At 38.9% G+C, this 23,708-nt stretch overlaps 1 protein-coding gene across 2 annotated transcripts in view; it reads right to left on the bottom strand.

The window, feature by feature from the left end:
- TBC1D12 (TBC1 domain family member 12) overlaps nucleotides 1–14,869 on the bottom strand; it is an 80,472-nt gene extending 65,603 nt beyond the window's left edge. The window contains exon 1 of one of the 2 annotated variants that reach the window (XM_046654727.1): nucleotides 13,793–14,869. In XM_046654727.1, coding sequence (XP_046510683.1) covers nucleotides 13,793–14,736 — 944 coding nt within the window. In that variant the 5' untranslated portion in view covers nucleotides 14,737–14,869. The remainder of the gene's footprint in view (nucleotides 1–13,792) is intronic. The other variant, XM_046654726.1, reaches the window with a different exon arrangement.
- Nucleotides 14,870–23,708: the final 8,839 nt, after the last annotated feature.

Below are 23,708 nucleotides of genomic sequence, written 5' to 3'. Positions count from 1 at the left end.
TAAGAGTAAATAAAATGACAAAAGATGTATGTGTTGGCTATCAACAAAAGATCAAAGTATAAAAGATAGAGAACAAGAAAAAGCTAGACACATCTAGTTCTACTGAAATTCAGAGTAATTTGTTTTGCTAATTAGAAAAGCTAAAGAAAATATTTACTTCACAAGTGAAAAAAGTATAAAGAACACTTCAACACTTGCAATAGCATTAAGGCAATATTTATAATATAAAGTTTGACACTTCTTTTACATTATAATATTGTCAGTTACTGATGCTGTATTATGGATTTTACCACAATCTAAATAAGTTAGTCCTTAAAATATGGGCTGTTTTACAAACCCACTGGTAATGAAAGACTTTCAGGCTTCACCAAAGTTAAACTGATATAGCTAGATCTACCCAAAGACAACCAAATTTAAGGGTGGCAGATCCCAAGTCTGTCACTTTATTTAATCCTTCAAACGAGTACCAGAGGTGAAATTATTTATGCCTTTTTGTACAAACCTCAACTATTTACATATTATATCTACCTACTTGCCTGGGGATGAATCTATTCTCCTGAGAATATTAGAGTACTTATTACAGCTAATATACAACTGAACTTGCTTATTTAACTTCCTAACATATTTCAGCTCTAACTCCCCTCCAATATTCAGTTCTTCGGTCCTATCTTACATTGGCCCAACTGATTTCTCTCCTACAGAAACATCTCCCAAAGACGGGTACCAAACATACTTTGAGAAATGAAAGTAACAAGTGGAGAGCCTCCCAGAGTGACAAATTCGAAGGTTCCAATCATCTGGCTACGTAAATTCTGATATCTTTAAAAGAGTTTTTAATCCAATAAATCTTTGTGTTCCTATTAAATATAAGGCTCCATGTCTCTGCGGAGAGACAAAAAAAGCAAAAAAGACATCTTCCCTATCTCCAGGGAGTCTGCATCTTAGTAGAAGAGACACATATCCATACAAGTAATTATGGAAGCCTCAATACTTTGTCTTTACCTCATTCAGTTCTCAAAAACTGGTGATGGGTATACTGCCACCAATCACTTTGAATGAAGCAAAGTACAGAATTTTTGTACTGGATGTCAAGACCTGATTTTACAACAACTTTACACTCTCAAGGTTTTTCCCTCAAGTTGTTTCCTTTCTGATTCAAGGCAGCAAACAACTACACTAACAGCTATTCCGACTCTTTTCGCCTTCATCAAATTCCTTATAAAACACGGTAGACATAATTTTTCACATAACTCTCCATTTTCATCTCATCCCACTTTCCTCAAAACAAAAATCAGGTTCAAAGTTTACCTTTATTGAAGCTTCAAAAAAAGGCTACTCGTACAAGCATATGTCACTCAATTTGTTAGCTATCCCTTCTGACAGAGATTGAATTTAATGTTACATCAACTTATCCGGATACCACATTCTAATAAAGAAACTGACAAGCACCCATAAACTACCAGAAGTATATCCAAGCCTCAGTTTCTCAAGTCTCAAATCATCTGCCACACCACTACAAGAATCACTGTTCTAAAATGCAATTCTAAGCATGTTGCCTTTGTGTTAAAAACCCATCAAAGGTCCTGTGCACTGCCATCTCTTACGGAATCAATTCAAATTGCTTAGTTCTGTCACACAAACTCCTTCATAATTTAGCCCCTATCTTTCTGCCTGGGTTTTTGACACCATACCTCACCTGCCCTAAGGGCAGTCATACTGATGAATACCTGAAGTCCCCAAAGTGCTGCTATTTCATGTAGAAATTCTGCATATGCTTTTGTGAGCCTGTACTGTCCTCAGTCTCATTCCAATCCAAACCCTCTTCATTGGTGAAAGACCAACCATTCGTTTCATCTACTGTGAAGAGTTCCCTAACTTCCCACCCCAAAGTTACTCACTCCTTCTTCAGTGCTACTGATGCATCCTTGTATCTTCTTTTATAAACTGAATCAGGTAATTTTGTAAATACTGATTTATATGACTCCTCCATCTTAAGTTTATTAATAAAACATCCTATTTATCTAATTTCCTTAGTGCTTCATACACATAATAGGGCTCAAAGAGCATTATCAAATGAACAACTCCTAAGAAAACTGCAAACTAACTCCTAAGAACTGTATATGCTTAGCTAGGAGAATCCAAAAACAAAAAAAGGTTCAGTAGCAATCTTTAAACTTCTAAAGAATGATTATGTAAAAGAACTGACTTGTTCTTTGTGGCTCTAAAGGGCAAATTAGGACCAGGAACATTACAAAGAGATACACTGTGCTTCTACATAAAGAACCTTCTAACAATTAATACCCTCAACAGGCTGCTTTGAGGAAACTGAGCTCCTCGGCTGAACAACATCCATCACGGGCCTATACTCTCTAAGAATAAAGAGGCAGACACTCGGCTCTAGGGTTGTTGTTATTTTGTTTCATTTTATTGACATTTTGCTCCTGTCTGACCTAGAAGTACTTCCTGAATTGACAGTATGCATGATAGAAACTATCTTCCAGTAGCATAGTTGATACCCCTCTCCTGACCAAGTTGATGGCCTTTTTTTCCCCACATGGTCTTATGATGTTTCCATTAACTGAACTAAATCAAAAGCTATTTTGGTGTTCTCATATGAGAGCAAAACAATCTTATCTCATTAAATATGCAGCTAGTTATTACTTTACTCAAGAAAATTTTAGTTATCTTCTAAAATTTTCCTTAATGAGTATAATTCTCAGTTATTTTATTTGTATGCCCTGTTTTGAAAGTTAATCAATGTCCTAGTATTCTCGACAGTGTTAACGTGCTTCTGGGAGTATATCACAAAGATGGGTATCATCCTCTGTTTATGCATTCAACTACTGTGCTGGTTACCTTATATAATAATTATTTATCAAAAGTTTTATTTTATTAGTCCTTAGATAACAATTGAGTGGTGCTCACCACTCAATTGTGAATCACAACAAATTCTTTGTTTTCCAAACAACACGCAAGGATTATCAATCTCTTTAATTCCAGATAGTACCAAAGAAGTTAAAAAGTCAATCCAAGGATTGGGGGGTGGATAGTGACAGGAGTGTCAAGGGTCATGTAAGCAAAAGAAGCTACTTAATCACTCTTCAGAAACACAGAAACTACTTATTCAGTTGAGACCTTTCACCGAGTTAAAATTTCAAAAACTTACTTCAGAACTTAAATTTTTAGGCACTATATCTTCCTGGTAATGAACAATTAATTTTCTACTAATGTGTGAGAGAGATTTTAATTCTGTTTGCTAGATTTATCATGATGCTTATAGAAGAAATTTTCCTTTTAGCACTGGAACTCAAAAATACACCGTGTAAAACTGTATTGCATTTATCTTACCCTTTGATATGTGTACTTTTTACAACGTGAATCTGTCACACTAACCAACCTAAACTTTCCCCCCCATTGGATCTTACTGAAATTCGTTGTGAAGAGCTGACACCTTTATGATATTTAATGCCTGTTGAAGAGAGGCAGTTGTTGTAGGAATCCTTAGCTTCTTGCTGATTTTTTTTTGAGGTCACAACAGTTTATAACATTGTGAAATTTCAGTTGTACATTATTATTTGTCAGTCACCATATATATGTGCCCCTTCACCCCTTGTGCCCACTCTCTAACCCCCTTCCCCTCTCATAACCAGTAAAATGTTTTCTTTGTCTGTATGTTAGTTTATCTTCCGCGTACGAGTGAAATCATATGGTGTCTGTCTTTCTCTGGCTTATTTTGCTTAACATAATGCCCTCAAGGTCCATCCATGTTGTTGTGAATGGGACGATTTTGTCTTTTTTATGCCTAAGTAGTATTCCATTGTATATGTATACTACATCTGTATCATTCATCCATTGATAAAAATGCTGCAATAAACACAGGGGTATATAAGTCTCTCTGAATTGCTGATTTCAAGTTCTTTAGATAAATACCCAGTAGTGGGATAGCTGGGTCATATGGTATTTCTATTTTTAATTTTTTGAGGGGGGCCGGCCCCATGGCCAAGTGGTTAAGTTTGCACACTCCACTACGGCAGCCCAGGGTTTCTCTGGTTCAGATCCTGGGCACGGACATGGCACCACGCATCAGGCCACATAGAGGTGGCGTCCCATGTACTAGAACTAGAAGGACCCACAGTTAAAATATACAACTATGTACTGGGGGTATTTGGGGAGAAAAAGCAGAATGAAGAAGAAGATTGGCAACAGTTGTTAGCTCAGGTGTCAATCTTTAAAAAAAAAAAAAATTTTTTTTGAGGAATCTCCATACTGTTTTCCATAGTGGCTGCACCAGTTTGCATTCCCACCAGCAGTGTATGAGGGTTCCCTTTTCTCCACAACCTCTCCAACATTTATTATTTTTTGTCTTGGTGATTATAGCCATTCTAATGGGTATAAGGTAATATCTTAGTGCAGTTTTGATCTGCATTTCCCTGATGATTAGTGATGTTGAACATCTTTTCATGTGCCTATTGGCCATGAGTATATCTTCTTTGCAAAAATGTCTGTTCATATCCTCTGCCCATTTTTTTATCAGGTTGTTTCCAACAACCTAAACTTTTAAAGCCTAAATTAAACTTTATACACACAACCTACCATTAAAAAATATTTCAGTTGTGGGGCTGGCCTGGTGGTGTAGTGCTTAAGTTCACACACTTCGCCTCAGTGGCCCAGGGAGCAGACCTACACACCGCTTATCAAGCCACACTGTGGTGGCATCCCACATACAAAATAGGGGAAGACTGGCACAGATGTTGTGTGTTAGCTCAGCAACAATCTTATTCAAGCAAAAAGAAGAAGATTGGCAACAGATGTTAGCTCAGGGCCAATCTTCCTCAACAACAACAAAAATTTCACAATATGTGAATATAAAATTGCACAATATGGCCTATTAAAAGGCCATGAGGAGATGGGGACATTAGGGACATTTGGAGGGAGAGGCATAGCAGATATCTTTAAGGAAAACATGTTGCCAGAAACATCCACAAAGGCCTTCAGGTAAGCAGAGTTGAAAGATAAATATGTAGATAATCTGTGGTAATACTCTGAAGCCCACAGGCAAAAGCACAGAGCTATCTTCCAGCTAACATTTATTCTCTCTAGCAATTTTTCTCTATACAAACCTCTTCAAATTTATTCTCTAACAGTTTCTCCTGTCTCTTACCATACCTCCACATCCTCAGATTTTACTACTACTATTCCATCATCTTAACTGGAATAGTATGGAAACAAAGTATCTATCTTTAGTTTTATTTTATATTCCCTGTCCTGCTTTTCAAAAGCAGATCACATGCGCATTTTATGTTTTTCTAACAACAAAAAAATTAAACTGTTGTAGTCTTGGAATAACTTTTTTCCTGGGACAACAACAGAAAAGTATCTCCCCTACTTGACTAGAAGATGACTACAAACAGTCTAGATGAAAACCAGATTTGGAAATCCTAAACAATGCCCAATGTATGATGGGTAATTGTACTGACAGTATTTGGGAAAATATGAGAAAATGGCACATAATTTGATTTCAAAAGTATCATGTTTGGTTCCAAACTTAAAATGTTTTAGTCTGTGTGGGGTTAGAGGCAGGCAGACGGAAACATTTTTTAACCAAGAAATGTATCCCAAAATAAAATCCAAATTAAAAAGAGATCAAAAAGGTAAATTAAACACATTACCAAGTCCACTCTTAAACTAGCTCTAAGTAGCAGCATAACTTATAGCTTGGTTTCCTAAGGTAAACTTCTCTTAATTGCAGGAAAGAGCCTGCTGAAAACCCAGACAGTCACATGGGTTTCCCTCTCTTTCTTCTTTTGGCCACAGAAATAAGACGTTCAAGAAAGGCTGAAGCAGCAAATTCTGGAGGGAAATAAGCCATGTGCAATGTGCAGGATTTTTTCTTAAAGGCATGGAAAAGAATTACAACTAACAGCAGAAGGAAGGAAAATTAACATCATTTTTGATAAGCTACAAAACAGGAGAGGTAAAGTTACGACTGCACATTGAAGAGACCTGAGTAAGGTTTTGGGAGTTAAAGCTTTCCAGGGAACAGGCAAGCATGGCTATCTAAACAGCATAAAATGAAGTAAAAGACCCTTCCCACTAATAAAAAGGAAGTTAAGATTTAATCAGGCAGAGATAATTTCTCAACCTAGTGAAGGTTAGCAAAATCCTCTACATTTGTATTTATTTGGGTTCTCTATTGTATCTCTATTTATACTCATCAATTACACAGAACCTAAATATGATCCCATTTTAAATCAATAATGTAACCTATAAATGTATGTTGTACCTTCTTTCATTAGTACCTGAGTAGACCTTCCTATCAACAATTATTTCAGTAATTCTAACTTGGGAACCACTTGGAAATCCTTGTTAAAATATTTGGATTCCTGCTGGGCCCCACCCAAGACCTACTGAATCAAAAGGGTGGGCAGGGGTGTCAAGGAATCTGCATTCTTTACAACCGCCACCCTCCCCAAGTAATTTTAAACACTGAATTACTGTAGTAGTAAGGTCCAAGCAACTATCAACCAGAACTACCTGGGGACATCTTAGTGTTCTTAACAGAGTTCCTAGGAAGAAATAAGCAGCCTCAAAAAGGACTGGCTTTCCCTTTCTGAATACATTTAGAGATGGGTAACAGATGGATCACCTCAAAATCTCCAAATGTTTCCACTCTTCCCCAAAGCTTTCCTACCACAACACACTAAGTATGAAATGTATGAGTAAGCCAAGTTAAACATTTCATGAACTTAAACTAAAAAATTGGCTTTGCCTATCTATAAAAGTTCCTTAAAACAGTAAAAGATACAAATATTTTCATCTTTCCCAACATTCCCTCCTTTCCGTTCCTTCTCAGATTTGCTTTTTAGTCCAAGTTCAAGACTTCTGGAAATTTTATATCACTATGCCATTTAATACGATCCAATCCCAAATACAAATTACATTTAAAAATCTACTATACAAATTCTTCAGGCAGCCCACAAAAAAATTCACACCAGTCTCTTCCTTTCTTTAAACCAGTGGATTTTTGTGATGCAGCTGGGGAAAGTATTGTGGTAGTCTTGCTGTAGTTTGAATAATAACATTTGAATCCTCATTGTATGTCATATAATAAATACAAGGTACCCAGACTATTATCTCATTTAATCCTCATGATAATCATTATTATCCATATTTTATGGATGAGTTGCCTAAGGTCCAGAGAGGTCAAGCAACTTGTCCAGAATTACACAGCCAATAAGCCAATTCAAACCCAGGCAGTCTAACTCCAGAATCAGTGTTTTTAACCACTGTACCATCCTGTAGTCTGAAGACGCCACTTGCCAAAAGCAACTCATCCGAATCTGACTTAGGTAGGGGCTGTGGATTCTGGAGAATCTAAATTTTCTCAAACACGCTTTTAGGTAATTTTGAAGTATAACAAAGGCTAGGAACTACTGTACTAGGCTATTAGTTTGCCAAAGTGGACCACTGACAACCTTTGAAAAAGAACTCATGGTCTGGAAGTAAAAGTCTCAAATTTCAGTTCACTGATTAACTAGAATTAACTTATCACCCTATTTTCTCTCTCCTACTTCAAAGAAATTATAAGGAAAAAAAGATCCAGAATTTGCTACAGAAAAAAATTAGAGCTGCTGGCCTGTACTGTCTACACATGAGAAACTAAATAAAGATCACTAATGTTTAGCATGATTACTGTGGCAGACTTACACTTTTACTGAAAAAAAAACTGTCAAAGTAGAATTTACAGTTGAAGGGTATATTTCTATCTCTGGCAACGTTCTCATTTTACAGATGAAAAAACATCCTGTTTTTTTAAACATCCTCTTTAACTCAGTTCACATTTGTAATATTTAGCCAGCAAATATTTGAGGTCTACTACAGTGTGCAAGAGAATCATGTAATATAAAATCACAGTACATTAGAGCTGGAAGGGACTCTGAATCTTCTAATTTCACAGATGAAGAAACAGAAGTCAAGAAATTTATTGATGTGCCCAAGGTCACACAATTATTTAATGGCAGAAGCAGCTACCCAAGACAAGAGTCAGGTTTCTTACTACACCAAAAGCTGTGTTTTTGTTCATAAACTTATCATTCATAGAAATCAGCATATTAGCTTCAAACTCTAGGAATCAGATCCACCGTTAATTAATGAAAGAATCAGAGCTAGACAGTCTGACTTGGGGCAAATAACTGTAAAATAAAAATAAATCCTACCATTCCTAGGTCAAGGAATATTTCAAGAATCAAAAAAATAAAACAAAGGAAACCTAAAAATAATTTTAGAAAAATATAATATTATGTAGAATTAAGATATACTTTCACATTTTTTTCTAAAGGCAAATAGGTAGTGGTTGTTAAATCTTGTAAATACTGCCCCAATTAGCCTGAACTTTGAAAATCACTGTTCTCGGTCCACCTGAAAAGCAACTCATTACCATGTCTAACTCATTTCCAACAATAAATTGATACCACCTTACTAGGTGTTATCTAGCAAATAAAAAAGCTCTCTGATAACAGCACTGTCAATTTCCAGAGTATTAAAGGAGGAATAAAGTGACCCCTGAGGTTCCTTCCACTATAAAACATTTCTGATTTTACAGTAAACACGATTGCTCCCCAAATGAAAATCCTTTAGTCAATATCTCTATGCTAAATAAAGTGTAAAGTTAAACTACTTGTAATGTACTAATGCTGGTTTCTTAGCTGGGACAAATGTACCACAGTAACTTGATGTTGACAGCAGAGGAAATGGGTGAGGGGTATACCAGACCTCTCTGTACTATATCTTTACAACTTTTCTGCAAATCTAAAACTATTCTAGGGGCCGGCCTGGTGGCCCAGCGGTTAAGTGCGCACATTCCGCTTCTCCTGCCAGGGGTTCGCTGGTTCAGATCCCAGGTGCGGACATGGCACCCTTTGGCAAAAGCCATGCCATGGCAGGCGTCCCACATATAAAGTAGAGGAAGATGGGCATGGATGTTAGCTCAGGGCCAGTCTTCCTCAGCAAAAAGAGGAGGATTGGCAGTAGTTTGCTCAGGGCTAATCTTCCTCAAAAATAAAATAAAATAAAACTATTCTAAAATAAAAAGTATTTAAAAAAATAAAAAGTAAATCTCTCTGCCTATTTTGAATAGTTTTTTCAGAAAATTTCTGCCAAACAAGAAACCCCAAGTTAATATTAGAGTAACAATCTGTTTTGCTTATTGGGGTATAGTGTTAAAATGTTAATTTAGTTTAGCACTTCAAAATAATACATCTCAGGGGTTAAAATTACCATAGCCCTACAAAAGTTGGAGTTTCCCAACACTTTCTACCTAATTTATATTCAGATTATCACATCTCTAACCATCCACCTTAAAATCAGGAATGAACTTTTAAAGTGAAGCCCCCGAATCCTGAATTTCCAGTGGTTTAGTGTAGAGCCCTATAGCGTTTTGTGATCGGTTTGTTTTAAGAAAATACTAGAGAGGGCCGGTACCGTGGCCGAGTGGTTAAGTTTGTGCACTCTGCTTGGGCGGCCCAGGGTTTCCACAGTTCCGATCTTGGTTGCAGACATGGAGCCACTCAAAATGCCATGTTGAGGCGGCATCCCACATGCCACAACTAGAAGGACCCACAACTAAAATATACAGCTATGTACTGGGGGGATTTGGGGAGAAAAAGCAACAAAAAAAATAATAAAATACTAGATTGGGGGGAGGGGCGGAGACACGGAAAAGATACAAAAGGCTCTTGAGCATTAGTTCCCCAATCCAATATTTAAACGGGTAGCTTCACAACACTCTAAAATCCTAACAGACTCTTATTTTTATTCTAGAGCAATTAATTACACATTCTTTCAGCTTTTCTAAAATTTTAAACATTTTAATTATATTAAGATGTAAGTAATGTCCAAAAGTGTCATTAGTCACAAAGAAATGAATATTTCTGCATTTATTTTTATAATCTCTTGTAGCAACAAAAATACTTAGATCAAGATATTCCTTTATTCTCCTTATAAACAATTACACCAACCTGTATTAAAGAACTGCTTGCTTTGGGGAACTATAAAAATCCTTTAAAACTTATCAGAAGTTTGATATTTTGCCATTTCTTTACTGAGATGTTTAAGGGATTTTTTTGAGAAACTGGTTTTGAAACTCTAGTTTTTATTTTAGTTGACTGGGAGGAATACACACTGCAGAACAAATAAGGGAGCCCTATCTGACAGAGGTCTATGATGGCTCCGTCAGGTGAATTATGATTCTGTCAACTAGTGTAACTTCTTGGTAGGAAAAAGGATATGGTTGATTTAATTTAAAAAAATTATAACTGTAGGACTTTTAAATTCTCAATATCATAATTAACAAAAACTATATATTCTCAACAACTTCCATGTTGGGGAGAATGGTGACTGCCTCGATGTGAAAAGAAATCACTAAAAGAGCCTTTAATCTTTCCTATTCAGACTAACTGTAATAAAAAGAGCTCTGTGAAAATACTTTTCTGCCACAACATTTAGGAAGTTTCAGAAGTCAATAATTACAGGGAAAGCTACATGGATCTATATGTTCCAGAATCTACAAAGTCAATTTTTTTTCAGATGGGAAGAAAAAAATCTTCAATACTGTCTTCCCTACCTTAGCTATGCCCATTAAGGCCACCAAATTCTTATGATTCATCATGAAGACTATAAAAAATTATCCACACTATCAGGAGACAGGAGACTCAAAAGTATTAAATGGTTTTAAAAAAATACATCTATAAAGAGTTTACCTAAAAAATAAAGCATTCTAGTTTGAAAACAAGTAAGACATGAATTTGTTTGAAGGACCATAAAAATGGGTTAAAGCTACTTTCTTTTTAAAACAGAGTAACAAACATATCCTTGAGGAACAAAAGCTAGCCTGGAAACATAAGAGATTTTTTTTTAGTTTTCATCTCCTCACAGCTGAGTTGGCAATAGTGGAGGGTAGCGGTACCCACCTAACATTTCAAATTTTATAGATAGGAAAGGGCCAAAGATCTGAGGGAATGTTACTTCTAAGGTTCCCACAGTCAAGTCACCATAAACACTGAGAGATGCCCATGTGAAACTGAGGCAAGCCCCAACAGGGACTCGAACAGAACTCACCTAATCTAGCAGGGAGGGTAAGCAGGAGATGATAAGGGCAATCCCATCCTGGACCAAATTCCTTTATGATTTCTACCCTACTCAATGCAGCTCCTGTCAATGATGTGTCTTAATTGAACACATTGTAGGAATTGTAGAAATAAATAGATTGCTGTAAAACACTCCCCTCTCTTTGCTTAAGTTAAAACAAACATGAGACTATTCTTTAAAAGTATTTCTGTTACAGACTTTTGCCCTGTTAAGAGAACGAGAGGAAGTGGAAAGGAAAAGGGAAAGATGGAGGATAATCAGGTAGGAGAGAAAAAAGCCACAAGTGAATAAAAGTTGTGATTAAATGTAAACCTGGACTGAAAATCAGGAATCCTGGTTTCTAATTCCAGCTTTGTCATTAGCTAACTATCTTCTTTCGACAATGAGCTTCGTCATCAAAAAATGACGTGGAGGTAGGGGTTGTACCCAAGAACAAGAATACATCCTAGAACAAGATATCCCCAAAGGGGAACCTCACCTGGAGCTTCAGAGTTGAGAAAGACTACTGTGCACACGAAGGAAAAAACCTCTTAGGTTGCAGGAGCAAGGGAAATTTCTGATTATTCTGCCTCGGGATGGAATATTTGTTCAAAATTATACTACCTAGAGAAGAGTACAGAGGGCAGGTCCATGAGAGTTGCCACTTCAACACAATCTGAATGGAGTTCTTCACACCAGCACTAGGTACTGCAAATTCAGAGATGAATGTCATAGTCTCTACCTTTAAGGCGTTCAGAATCCAGTTAAGGTTTTGGGTAAATGCTAAGAGAAAAACTGTGCCTCTGTCTGACTCTGCCCTTTCCCAAGAATGTTATATAAAGGAAGCAATGACACCTAGAATCTTGACATTCAGATCTCAATTAAGAAAAATGAGATTGAGAGAAATTAACTTTAGGGCACCCAGGTTTTCTGACTTCAAATCCACTGCTCTGGTACACATGATTAGTGTAGCCATATGAATGTCAACTAGCTATATTAATTAACGTCCTAGTAATCTACAGGTTAAGGAAAATTTTTTTAAATATATCAAAGTTCCTGCCTACTGTTAATAATATGAACGTCTCTTATAATAGATTTGCCTTCTTATTGTTCACAAATTGCAATGCATATATATGTATACATCTTCAAACCAAATCCCCACTGGCCTGCACTCCACCTCTAAATCAGGGACCATTGTCCAAACCACCTCTATTCTCAATGGGTGGCACAGAGCAAGTACTTTGGATATACTGGTTGAATCAGGATCTCCAAAGCCCCTCCCCAGGTCTAAAATTGCCTGACACCTGACATCAAAACATGACCAATGAACACCCAAAGGCCACACAAGGTCATGAAAACATAAGTTTAACTCACCTTGAGAGCTTTTAAGATATTGCCACTACAAGCTTTAAGTATATTTTCGCAATTATAGACACAAATACAGATCTCACTAGTATATATTTTGTCCTGAGTAACAAAAACTTAGGATTTCCCAATCTTGATTTAAACAACTTTATAATTTATTTGCAAGTTTATACAAGCAGGAAAAGTAAGGGATGATAAAGTAGAAAAAGGAATAAGAAATATTAATTAAAGTCAGAACACTGAGCCTGTGTCTACAAATATACACAATTGTATAGTCCTCTACAACTTGAACTGCAGAATTTGTTTCTTTTATTTCTGGTTTTTGTCAAGATCGCTGAAAAGGGAACAAAACACAGGAGAGACAACTCTGAAAGGGAGAGTTTTACAAGTTGGGAATACTTTCCTATCTACCTAGAGACCAAAAAAAAAAAAAAAGCGGATCAAAGTCTGACTCGAGAAATTGCTTTTTCATTAATGTGCACTCAGATGAGTATTTTCTGACTATTTATTTATCCCTATCAAAGTCCCCTTCTGAAATCTGCAATATCCAGCACCATAATTTAATTTCAAGAATAGCAGGTCAAATCACATACACAATACCATTAAAAAATGAAAAAGAAGTTGCTGAAAAAAAATTACAGGCCTATCTGCCATAAGTAAAGAAGAGACATTTTCTAGATAAAGCGCCGCAGAAATTTGGCTTTAAAGGCTGGGATCAAATACTAAACACCAAACTGCATTTTAATAAAGGTTACCGAAACAAATGGTTAAACACTGAAACACAACCCCTTCTAATTTCAGGAATTCTTAAACTACCTGAATAGGTTTAGACTCCGCGCAAATAGACAGCTCTGCAAAATGACTTCCCTTTCTCTTTCACAACCACACTCGTACACACAAACCGCCGCACCGCCCCTTCCAACTCTAATCTATGTCGTACAATCAAAAATAGAAAAATTGGGGACGGAGAAAGTTGTCTGCTTTTCCGAAACAGGCAAAACTGTACATCTGGCACTAGCATGCTCGCAAGAGCTGAATACACAGAAACCAGGTACGAATGGCAGGTACAGCCTCCAGGCAACAGGGGCACGGAGAGATTCGCTGCCCACAGAGCTCCCAACTTCTATAGACAACACGACACAGATCCAGTTCCTCTCTCCCTGGTAACAAATCAAAGCCAAGTCCTGACGCAAGCGAGTGCCTGCACGGAGGCGGCCCCAGAGCCGCCCTCCGCCAGCTCCCGGCCTCGGCCCCGGCCCCGGCCCCGAACCCGCCCCGAGCCCCGACGCAGCCTGCCCTGTACCTGGCGAAGAAGTCGGCGAAGCCGCCGCTCCGTCGAGCCCGGGTCGAGGTCCCCGCGGGACCCTGCTCCACGGCGGGCGAGGGCGCCTGCGGCCCCGCCGGCGGCAGGTGGTCGCGGGCGCTCTGGCGGCGGCTCACCTCGAACGTGTTCCGCGAGTTCAAGAGAGCGCCTGCGAAGCCGAGGCGCGGCTCGGCGCCCGCGGCCCCGCTAGTCCTCTCGGCCGAGGCGGCGGGGGACGCGCCCTCCTCGGGACGCCCGGCGCCGGCTCCTGGCTGCTCCAAGTCCTCGCTGCCGCTGCCGCCGCTGCTGCCGCTGCCGCCGCTGCCCGCGCCCTCGGGCTCTTCGGTGTCCGCCGCTGCCAGGCAGCAGGTCCGCAGCGGGTCCTCGAGCTGCGCGGCCCAGTTGGACCGGCTGCCCGCACCGTCCGCACCCTCGTCGCCAGGCCCCTCCAGGCAGAGGCGGCGGTGGCGCGGCTCCCGGCCACCGGCGCGGGCCAGCCCGCGAGCCTCCTCCAGGTCGTGACAGTCCTGGCCGGGCAGAAAGCCCGAGTCTCCGTTGGTCATGCCTCCGTGCCGCGGCGCGCGGGTATCCGCCGCCTCCGCGCCGCGGTACTTGGAGCCCGAGTCCGGCGGGCAGGCGTGCGGGAGCGGGGCTGCGGAGGGCGGCGCGGCGCGGGGCTGGCCGACGGCGAGCGGACAGTAGCACAGCCCAGGCTCCAGCTGCCCCCCGGCCGCCGCGAGGTAACGCCGAAGGAGCTGCTGAGGCGGCGTCTCCTCCTCCTCCTCCTCCTCCTCCTCCGGCGGCTCCACAGCGCCGGCGCCTCCGCCAAAGCCGCCCGTGGCCCGGATCATCTTCCCGTCCTGGCCCGCAGGCTCGGGCGCCAGCACACGGAGCAACTTGGGGTTTCTTCCCGAGCAGGCTCCAGGATCCTCCGGACCCACCATGTGGGGCCGGGTGAGCGCCGCCCGAGGAGGCGGCGGAAGATTTCCCGGCGCAGGCTCGGCCCGGGAACAGCCCTAAGTGCTGGGGCAGCGGCGGCAGCCGCCGCGACGTTCCCACACCCACCCCTCCCACCCCGGGGCTCGGGCAGTTGCGGGAGGGCGGGCACGCGCCTGTGCTCGCGCACGCGCAAAAGCCGAAAGGTTCAAGCCGCGGCCGGGCGATTCCGCGAACCATAGAGACAGTAGCTAGAGAGACCGGCTCCGTACCACTTTGGCTGCCAATCTGGGATTTGCATCTGGATGGTGGAGGCTGGTTGGTCCATTCCGAGCATGACAATTCTTACGGAAGCACGGGTATGGCTCACTTAGCAAATATTCACTTGAAGTGCTTAATTTATGGGAATAGAATACAGGATGTTACATGTGAATAAGACCTTCCAGCTCTAGTGGGTGTCCAATCGACTTTAAGCTTTTTATATCCATCTCCATCGCTGTTGCCACAATTTAGGGCTTCATCGCCTCCTCCCAACACACTCCCTTCTCCACTTCATCTTCCACAATACTACCAAAATTATCTCTCTTATCTAACACCACATTTCATCACATCGCTCTTCTTAAAGATTTCCTCTATTACTCAAGGGGGGAAAGGAAGGGGAATCAGGCAGAGAGAGGCCATTGAAATCATTCCAGCACCTCGTGATAATGGATTAAAATGGGATTTGATAACGATTGAGTGGAAATGAAGTGTGTTTAAAGTCGAAATCACAAGACGTGATAACTAGTCAGATATAAGGAATGATGGAAGAGGGAGGAACCAGCAATTATTTCAAAACTCTTGAGACTGAAATTGATGTGGTCTGAAGAAATAGGGATTTGGATTGGGAAAAAAAACTTAATAGGGGACATATATCTGGTAAAGTAGAAGACTGAGAATATACAACATATAGTTAGAGTTCTAAAACTTGGGTTAGGGCTTAGGTTTGGAGAGGCAGATTGAAGAGTCATCTGCATAATGCAACTAGGTGAGTCACAAGTGACATCACCTAGGAAGAAAGAGTAAAGATAGAGGTGGGGCAGAGACGCAAAGCTGTCATTATTAAAAAACGTGTACTGAAAGGAATTAAAAGAGCCACTAGTTGTGGATAAAATGAAGCGGTAAATATAGACCATTCATTCTAGAAGTATGTCAATGAAAGGACAGACATCAGGTAATGGAGTAGTAATTAGAGAAAGCAGGATTGTCAAGCCTTTAAAACATTTTTTCTTTTTTTTTTTAAGATTTTATTTTTTTCTCCCCAAAGCCCCCCAGTACATAGTTGTATAGTCTTCGTTGTGGGTCCTTCTAGTTGTGGCATGTGGGACGCTGCCTCAGCGTGGTTCGATGAGCAGTGCCATGTCCGTGCCCAGGATTCGAACCAACAAAACACTGGGCCGCCTGCAGCGGAGCGCACGAACTTAACCACTCGGCCACGGGGCCAGCCCCAAAACATTTTTTCTTATAAATATATATACATAGACACAAAATAGTGAATATGAGTAAAAATAAAATATGTAAATAAAATGGACATCCATGTACCCAGCACCCATTTTAAAAAACATCGTGTCTTTTATAATGAGCATTTCTAAAGGCTTTATGGAAGGACTAAGTGGCAAGGATATAGTTAGCAATACATTTATTGTCAAGACCTTTCAGAAGAAGAAATGACTTCTAGGACACAGGTGGAAAAGTTAATATGGGAAGAGAGAAAATATTTGCAAATCAAATGTCTCATAAGGGGCTAGTATTCAGAATGTATAAAAAACTCATACAACTCAACAACAAGAAGACAAACAACCCAATTTAAAAATGGGTAAAGGACTTGAACAGACATTTCTCCAAAGAAGATATGCTCATAGCTATTAATAGGCATATGAAGCGATGCTCAACGTCGTTTCACCTAGTCACTAGGGAAATGCAAGTCAAAACCACAATGAGAGATAGTAGCCACACCCACTAGGATGGCTATAATCAAAATGGAAAATAAGAAGTGTTATAGAGGATGTGAAGAAAGTGCAACTCTCCGACATTGCTGGTAGAAATGCAAAATGGCACAACTGCTGTGGAAAATGTTTGACAGTTCCTCAATAAATTAAATGTAGAATTACCGTATGACCCAACAATTCCACTCCTTGGTATATACTCAAAAGAATTGAAAACAAATGTTCAAACAAAAACTTGTACATGAATGTTCATAGCAGCACTGTTCATAGAAAGCAAAAGATGGAAACAACCCAAATATCCATCAACAGAGAAATGGATAAACGAAGTATGGTGTATACACACAATGAACTATTACTCAACCATAAAAAGGAGTGAAGTACTGATACATGCTAGAAAGTAGATGAATCTCAAAAAATTTATGTTAAGTGAAAGAAGTCAAACACAAAAGGTCACATATTATATAATTCTATTTATATGAACTATCCAGAAAAGATAAATCCAGAGAAAGAAAGCAGATTGGTGATTGCCATTGGCTGGGGGGAGGGGGAAATAAACAGAGCCTGTCTAACAGATATGCAGTTTTCTTTTGGGGTGATGAAAATGTTTTGGAGCTAGTTACAAGTGGTGGTTGCATGATATTGGGAATACACTAAATGCCGCTGAATTGTACTTTTCAAGTGGCTTTATTTTATGTGAAGTTTACGTCAATAAAAAAAATTTAAGGGGCTGGCCCAGTGGTTAAGTTCGCATGTTCCACTTCAGCGGCCCTGCGTTTGCTGGTTCGGATCCTGGGTGCAGACATGGCACCACTTGGCAAGCCATGCTGTGTTAGGCGTCCCACGTATAGAGGAAGATGGGCACGGATGTTAGCTCAGGGCCAGTCTTCCTCAGCAAAAAGAGGAGGATTGGCAGCAGATGTTAGCTCAGGGCTAATCTTCCTCAAAAAAAAAAAAAATTAAGTTAATATAGGAGATATCTAGACATAAGTATAGTTATATGATGGTAAAGATGAAGGTAGCAAATCTCAGGTTTTTTTCTTTTCAGCCTTTTTCCTCTCTGCCTACAGAATTTATCCTTGCAGTTTTCTTCCTGCTATCAAACCTTTCCTAACTTGTTAACTTACTCCTTTCTAGTTACTACTCTATTTCCCGCTCTGTGAAATCATACTATTTTAAACCAGTTTCTCTAAATGGCTTGTTTTGTACATCTGCTTCTTCTCCCATAGTCAATAGCAGCAAAGGTTTTATGAACCATAATAGTGCATACAACCCTAATATTTTTTCAGTACAGTCTTCAAAACTGAAACACCTTTATATTTTGTAACTTTGTCTACAATAATATGTATTGCATAATAAATTGTTCGTGGTTCTTGTTAGTGGTTAGTGGTTATATTTCTCACTTTCAACAATAAAAGTTTCTCTCTTATCTGATAAATAATATCATATCCTATTTAACAAAGAAAAAAAATCTACTTTCAACATGTAGTATATCCTTTTTGCGGTCCTTAAGAGTTTAACATTAAAAACTTTTGATACCATGTTACATTTCTACAACTTTAGGCATAAATAATATATCCTGGTATTCCTATAAATCAGATGAAATTATTATGATGAGAAAGGATATTCTCAGTCTCTGCTGTAAAATATTAATTAACTTAGTTAAAATATGGAAAACTATTGGTATACTTGGGTGCTTACATTTTCTAAGAAAATGTGACTTTCACAGAAATTCTCAAAATATGTATAATTGGTTATATTCTACGTGTATGACCCAATCCTCATTATTGAAGGGTGAAATATGGTACCATTACCCCATGTTATCATTTTGCTACAATTATACTCAATGAGAGTACAAATGCCTAAAACAAAAAGCCTCAAAACTCCTCCTCACATCTTTCTTTAATCCTCATCCTTTTCCTTGTTATACTGGGTTTCCAAAAAGCATTCAAATGTGCTTTACCTTCTATCGTGTTAAATCACCACCATCACCACCCACACACATACCCTTAGAGCCATGCTGTGGCAGCGGCTCACATAGAAGAACTAGAAGGATTTACAACTAGAATATACAACTATGTACTGGGGCTTCAGGGAGGGAAAAAAAAAAAGAGCAAGATTGGCAACAGATGTTAGCTCAGGGCGAATTTTCCCAACAACAACAACAACAACAAAAGCTACTCAAGTACTTCTAATTTACAGCCATGGTTGAGAAATACTACCTTATAGCTACAACCTTATCTCTCTGCTTCCCTGAACAAGCAAGCCTCTTTAAAAAGATGTTTACACATTGTATACCTCCAGATGCAATACCCTGAGAAGGACACAATGTGGCCAAGAATGTATAACCTCAATCTAATCGCACAAAATCATCAGGAACTCAAAATGAGGAAAATTCTATTTGAAAAAATGAAGTGGGAAGACTCTATTCTTCAAAAAATGCACATATCATAAAAGGCAAAGAAAAGCTGTGGATATGTTCAAGATTAAATAAGATTAAAACAATATGAAAATTCTACCCAATACTTGCACCTAAACTGGATTTCATACTAGAGAAAAGAAAAGCATTCTATGAAGGACATTATTACACCAGCTGACACAGTTGTCATATGCACAGTGAATTAAAAAAAGGTGTTGATGTAAATATTGATATTTACAATTGATAATTGCTGTATCAGTTCTATAAGAAAATACTTCCATTCTTAGGAAATGCATACATAAATGCATATTTAGGATACAGGGCCATAATATATGTAATATGCCCTCAAACGATTCAGAGATAAAAATTATGCATGCACACACATACACATAGAGCAAGTGATACAGTAAATGGAATAAAATGCTGACAGTAGGGAAATCTGGGAAGGATGTATGGGGTGTTCCTGTACTATTTTTATGTTTGCAACTTTTTGTTAGTGTAAGATTATTTCCAAAAAGAAATTTTTTTAATGTCTCCATTTTCTCTCCTCCCATTTACTCCACTCTAGCTTCTGTCTGCAATTCTTTACTCTCATTAATGACTTCCTTGTCCCTAATCCAAGAGAGAGTTTTCAGTCTCCATCTTGCTTGATTTTTCAACAGAATTTATACTGTTGATCACTTCCTCCACTTTGAAACATTCTTTCCCCTAGGTTTCAACCTTTTAAAAGAAACTTTTTCCTTAGTTTTCATTGCTCTGTTGTCTCTGTTTTTCTCTCCTACATTTTTGGCTGTTTTTTCTATGTACTCTTTGGGAAGGTTCTTCTTCCGTAATCCAAGTGTAGTGGCTTCCTATTCTCTTAAAGACAGAAACAAAATCTTTTTTGTGACCTAAAAAGCTCTTCATGGTCTGTCTACCTGTCTAGCCTCCTCTCCCACTTCTCTTCCAGACTCCCTGAACTTCAGTCAGATTGGTTTTCTTTTCATCCTAGCTGCTACAAAGCTCCTTCTGCAAGCATCTGTATCTAGGATATTCTCCATGTTGACCTGGGTCTTTGTTATACTGACTTTTATCTACCTCTCCAGCCTCATTTCACATTTCTCTTCTCCTCACTCACCGTGTTTCAGATACATCACTCTTTTCTCTGTTTCTGAAATTATGTGCTACGCCTCTTCTCCGTAAGGGTCTTCATGCGTGTTGGTTCCCCTGCCTAGAGGGCTCTTCCCCACTTTGTTAACCTAGCAAACTCCTACTCTTTCTTCAGAACTCAGTTTTAACATCACCTCCTCAGAGAAGCCTTCTCTGACCTCCCCTCCAATTGCTTAGACTGCAGTTATATAGTTTCATAATACTCTTTTTCTTTGTAGTCAGTCTCTTAGCTGTAATTTTATAGCTTTTTGGGCAGGCATTTGTACACACACACACACACACACACACACTACACTGGAGGCTCTATAAGGAGAGGGAGTATGTCTGTTTTGTTCACCTTCTTAGCAATAGTATATAGCACAGTGCCAAGCACATAGTAGTTGTTCAGTAAATGTTTATTCAAGGACTACATGAATAAATGGGTGAATAAAACTACTGTCAAAATACCTGTCTAGTCCCCAGGAAATTCCCAACTCAAAAGAGTAAGCATATCTATAATCCTCAAGACCATGATTCAGAAACTGCTGTATGCTTATTCCTATTTATACTCTTGAACTCATGTAATTTCATCATTAATGGATGTATGTGTAACCTAAAGATGGTTTGTTTTGTATGAGTATGCACTAGGGAAACCTAAAATATCTGCAGATTGTCCTCACTATATACGCATCTGAAAGCTCTGGATCTTTGATGAACTAATTAAACAAAAACGTGGTCACTATATCCATTCTAAAATTGTTTGACAAGACATGGAAGAAATTTGGCATCAAAATCCAAAAGAAAGTTCTGTAAAGCAGTGGGAATGGACAATCTTCTGTAGGACTATGCGACTTGGATTGCTACTGAAATCATCTTCAACTTCCACAAATGGTTTAAATTCCATGCATGCCTGATAAAGCCTCAGCTGGTCAGAGAGGGTGACTAGGACTAAGGTTGTGGATTATTGTTAGAAAACCAGTATTGAAAGGATGTGTATTGCAGATTAACTCAGCAGGGTGAGATATGTGTGGGAAATGAATGATAGTAAGATCACAAAGCAGCTGCCGTTTGGTAGACCACAGCAGGACAGCCACAAACCAAGAGACAGATGAAATGCTTTAGAAATGCACACTGATCCTTTGGGGAAGCAAACTGATGCCACACATCAAGAGGCACTGTATTCCTACTCCCTGGGATCTGTCAAAGGGAAATCATTCAAAAGAATAAAATAAAAGCTGTACACAGCTGTTTATAGCAAAGTGTTTAATTGTTAAAAATTAGAAATACCTAAATTGTCAATAATATGGGAAGTGTAGGGAAAACTAGGTATATCGGTGAAATAATATGAAGATATTCAGATGATATAAATGCAGAAAAATGGGGAAATTATACAAAATGTTAAATAAAATGTAGAAAAACACGATTGCATATCATCATTACAATGATGTATAAAACTGCATATCTAGCTTGATAAAGGTCACAAAGTTTAAACATGAAAGAAGAATAATGGAGTTTTTTGATTTTTATAGTTGCCCTTTTTATATCTTAAAAATTAAGTAAATAACTCTTTAAAAGAATGCTCTGAAAAGTATTTTCAAATATGTGTCATAGCTATGAATTGTGAAGAAATAAAAGTTGCAAAATTGGTCTATGCTGCAAAAGGGTATTTAGCTACATTTGGAGGAAAAAGCATCTATAAGCCTACATTTAGCAAGTATAGACAGACTTTCAAAAACAATGACAATTCTGCAAATAGTTACTACTGCTAAAATCAAATGAGAGTTTTTACATAAATTCAGCATAAGGAGGACTAAAGTTTGTCAAGTGTAAGTATTTTCAAAAGCTTTTGGGGCAGACCTGAAGCAAGTTAATATTTTTTTCAGTGATGTCTTTATTTTGATTGCAAAAACATAACAGGAAGCCATTTTGCAAGAGAACAGAATATAGGCATTTTTTAAAAAAACTAAAATCCCGTCACCCCAAAATAATCAACTTTAATTTTAATTGTATATTAATTGATACTCTTTTACAGATGATTTAATTTGCTGTGTTGTTTCCCATTCTGCGGATGAAATAAAGTATATTTAACCACTCCCATTACTGGACATTTTGATGGTTTCACCTGTTACTGTTATAAACACTGTTGCAATTTAATTCCTTGTATATAAATATTTGTACATATCTTTGGTTATTTTCTCAGGAAAATTTACTAGAAATGGAACTGATAGGGGAAATGATATAAACATATATTTTATTTTTTTATTGGACTTGAAAGCCAAATATTTTGCATTGCTTTACATGTTTTCTTCCTATGTCTAATTAACTCTCCCTTCTGCAAATTTAATTCTCATTCATCCTCCAAAAGCCAGTTTTAAGCTTTATTTTCCATATAATTTCGGTGAATCCTGCAATGATCATTGATCTCCCACATCTTTTATTACATTTTTATTTGTAATTTTAAAATAATTTGAGACTTAGAAAAATTTGCAGAAACAGTACAAACTATTTCCATATGCTCTTTATTTATATTTATTTATCCATAATCTTTATATTATCGACAAATATTATCTAACATAACCACAATAGAATTATCAGAATAATGAAATTTACATTGATATAATACTATCATCTAATCTACAGATTTTATTCAAATTTCTCATTTTGTCCCCCTAATGTCCTTGATCTGGTGCAGGATCAAGCATTCTTTTTAGTGTTCATGTCTCCTACCCCTCCAATGCAGGACAGTTTCTCAGTCATTTTTTGTCTTTCATAACCTCAGAGCCAGCTTCATGGGCTTCTGGTCACACAAGAGTCTGCACATTTGATTTAAAATGCTCTGCTGTTGCTGTCTTAATATTCTTAATCATTTTTGAAGAATGAACGTCACAGTTTAATTTGAACTGGGCTCTGTAAATTATGTAGCTGATCCTGAATGACCTTGATGCTTCTGAAGAACATTGGCCAGTTATTTTGTGAGATGTCTCTCAGTTTAGGTTAGTTTAATGTTTTCTCATCATTAAATTCAGGTTATGCATTTTTGTAAGAATATCACAGACGTGAGTGACGTCAGCAACATGGCCACGTGAGCTCACCCAGGACTCTCTCCCCTCCAAAGTACAACCAAAAAGAGCAACTGCTTTCCAACCAAAAAATCAACTCTAATAACAGAAATCGTCAGAGACCCACAGCAGCCAAACGAGGAGGGTGGAGAGGCTGGAGAGGCTGGAGCTGCCCTCAGAGGAGCTGGAACCCGGTAGGGGAGAACTTTGCTCCCGCGCCTAGAGACTGGGATCGCTGTAGCAGTGCAGGAAGGAGCAGGGGAGGGGCCCCGCATCGGGGGATCATCCAAAACTCCCACCACAGGTGCAGCGAAACCCTCTAACAGGGGAAAGCTTTCGCATGGGGGAGCCCCAGCAAGCCAGGGCCTGGGGAGACCAGAGAGTGAGAGCTG

This window comes from Equus quagga, chromosome 2, assembly GCF_021613505.1.
Source record: "Equus quagga isolate Etosha38 chromosome 2, UCLA_HA_Equagga_1.0, whole genome shotgun sequence".
NCBI lineage: Eukaryota > Metazoa > Chordata > Mammalia > Perissodactyla > Equidae > Equus > Equus quagga.
Note: the sequence above shows the minus strand (reverse complement) of the source record. Positions and strands in the feature narration are given on the sequence as shown.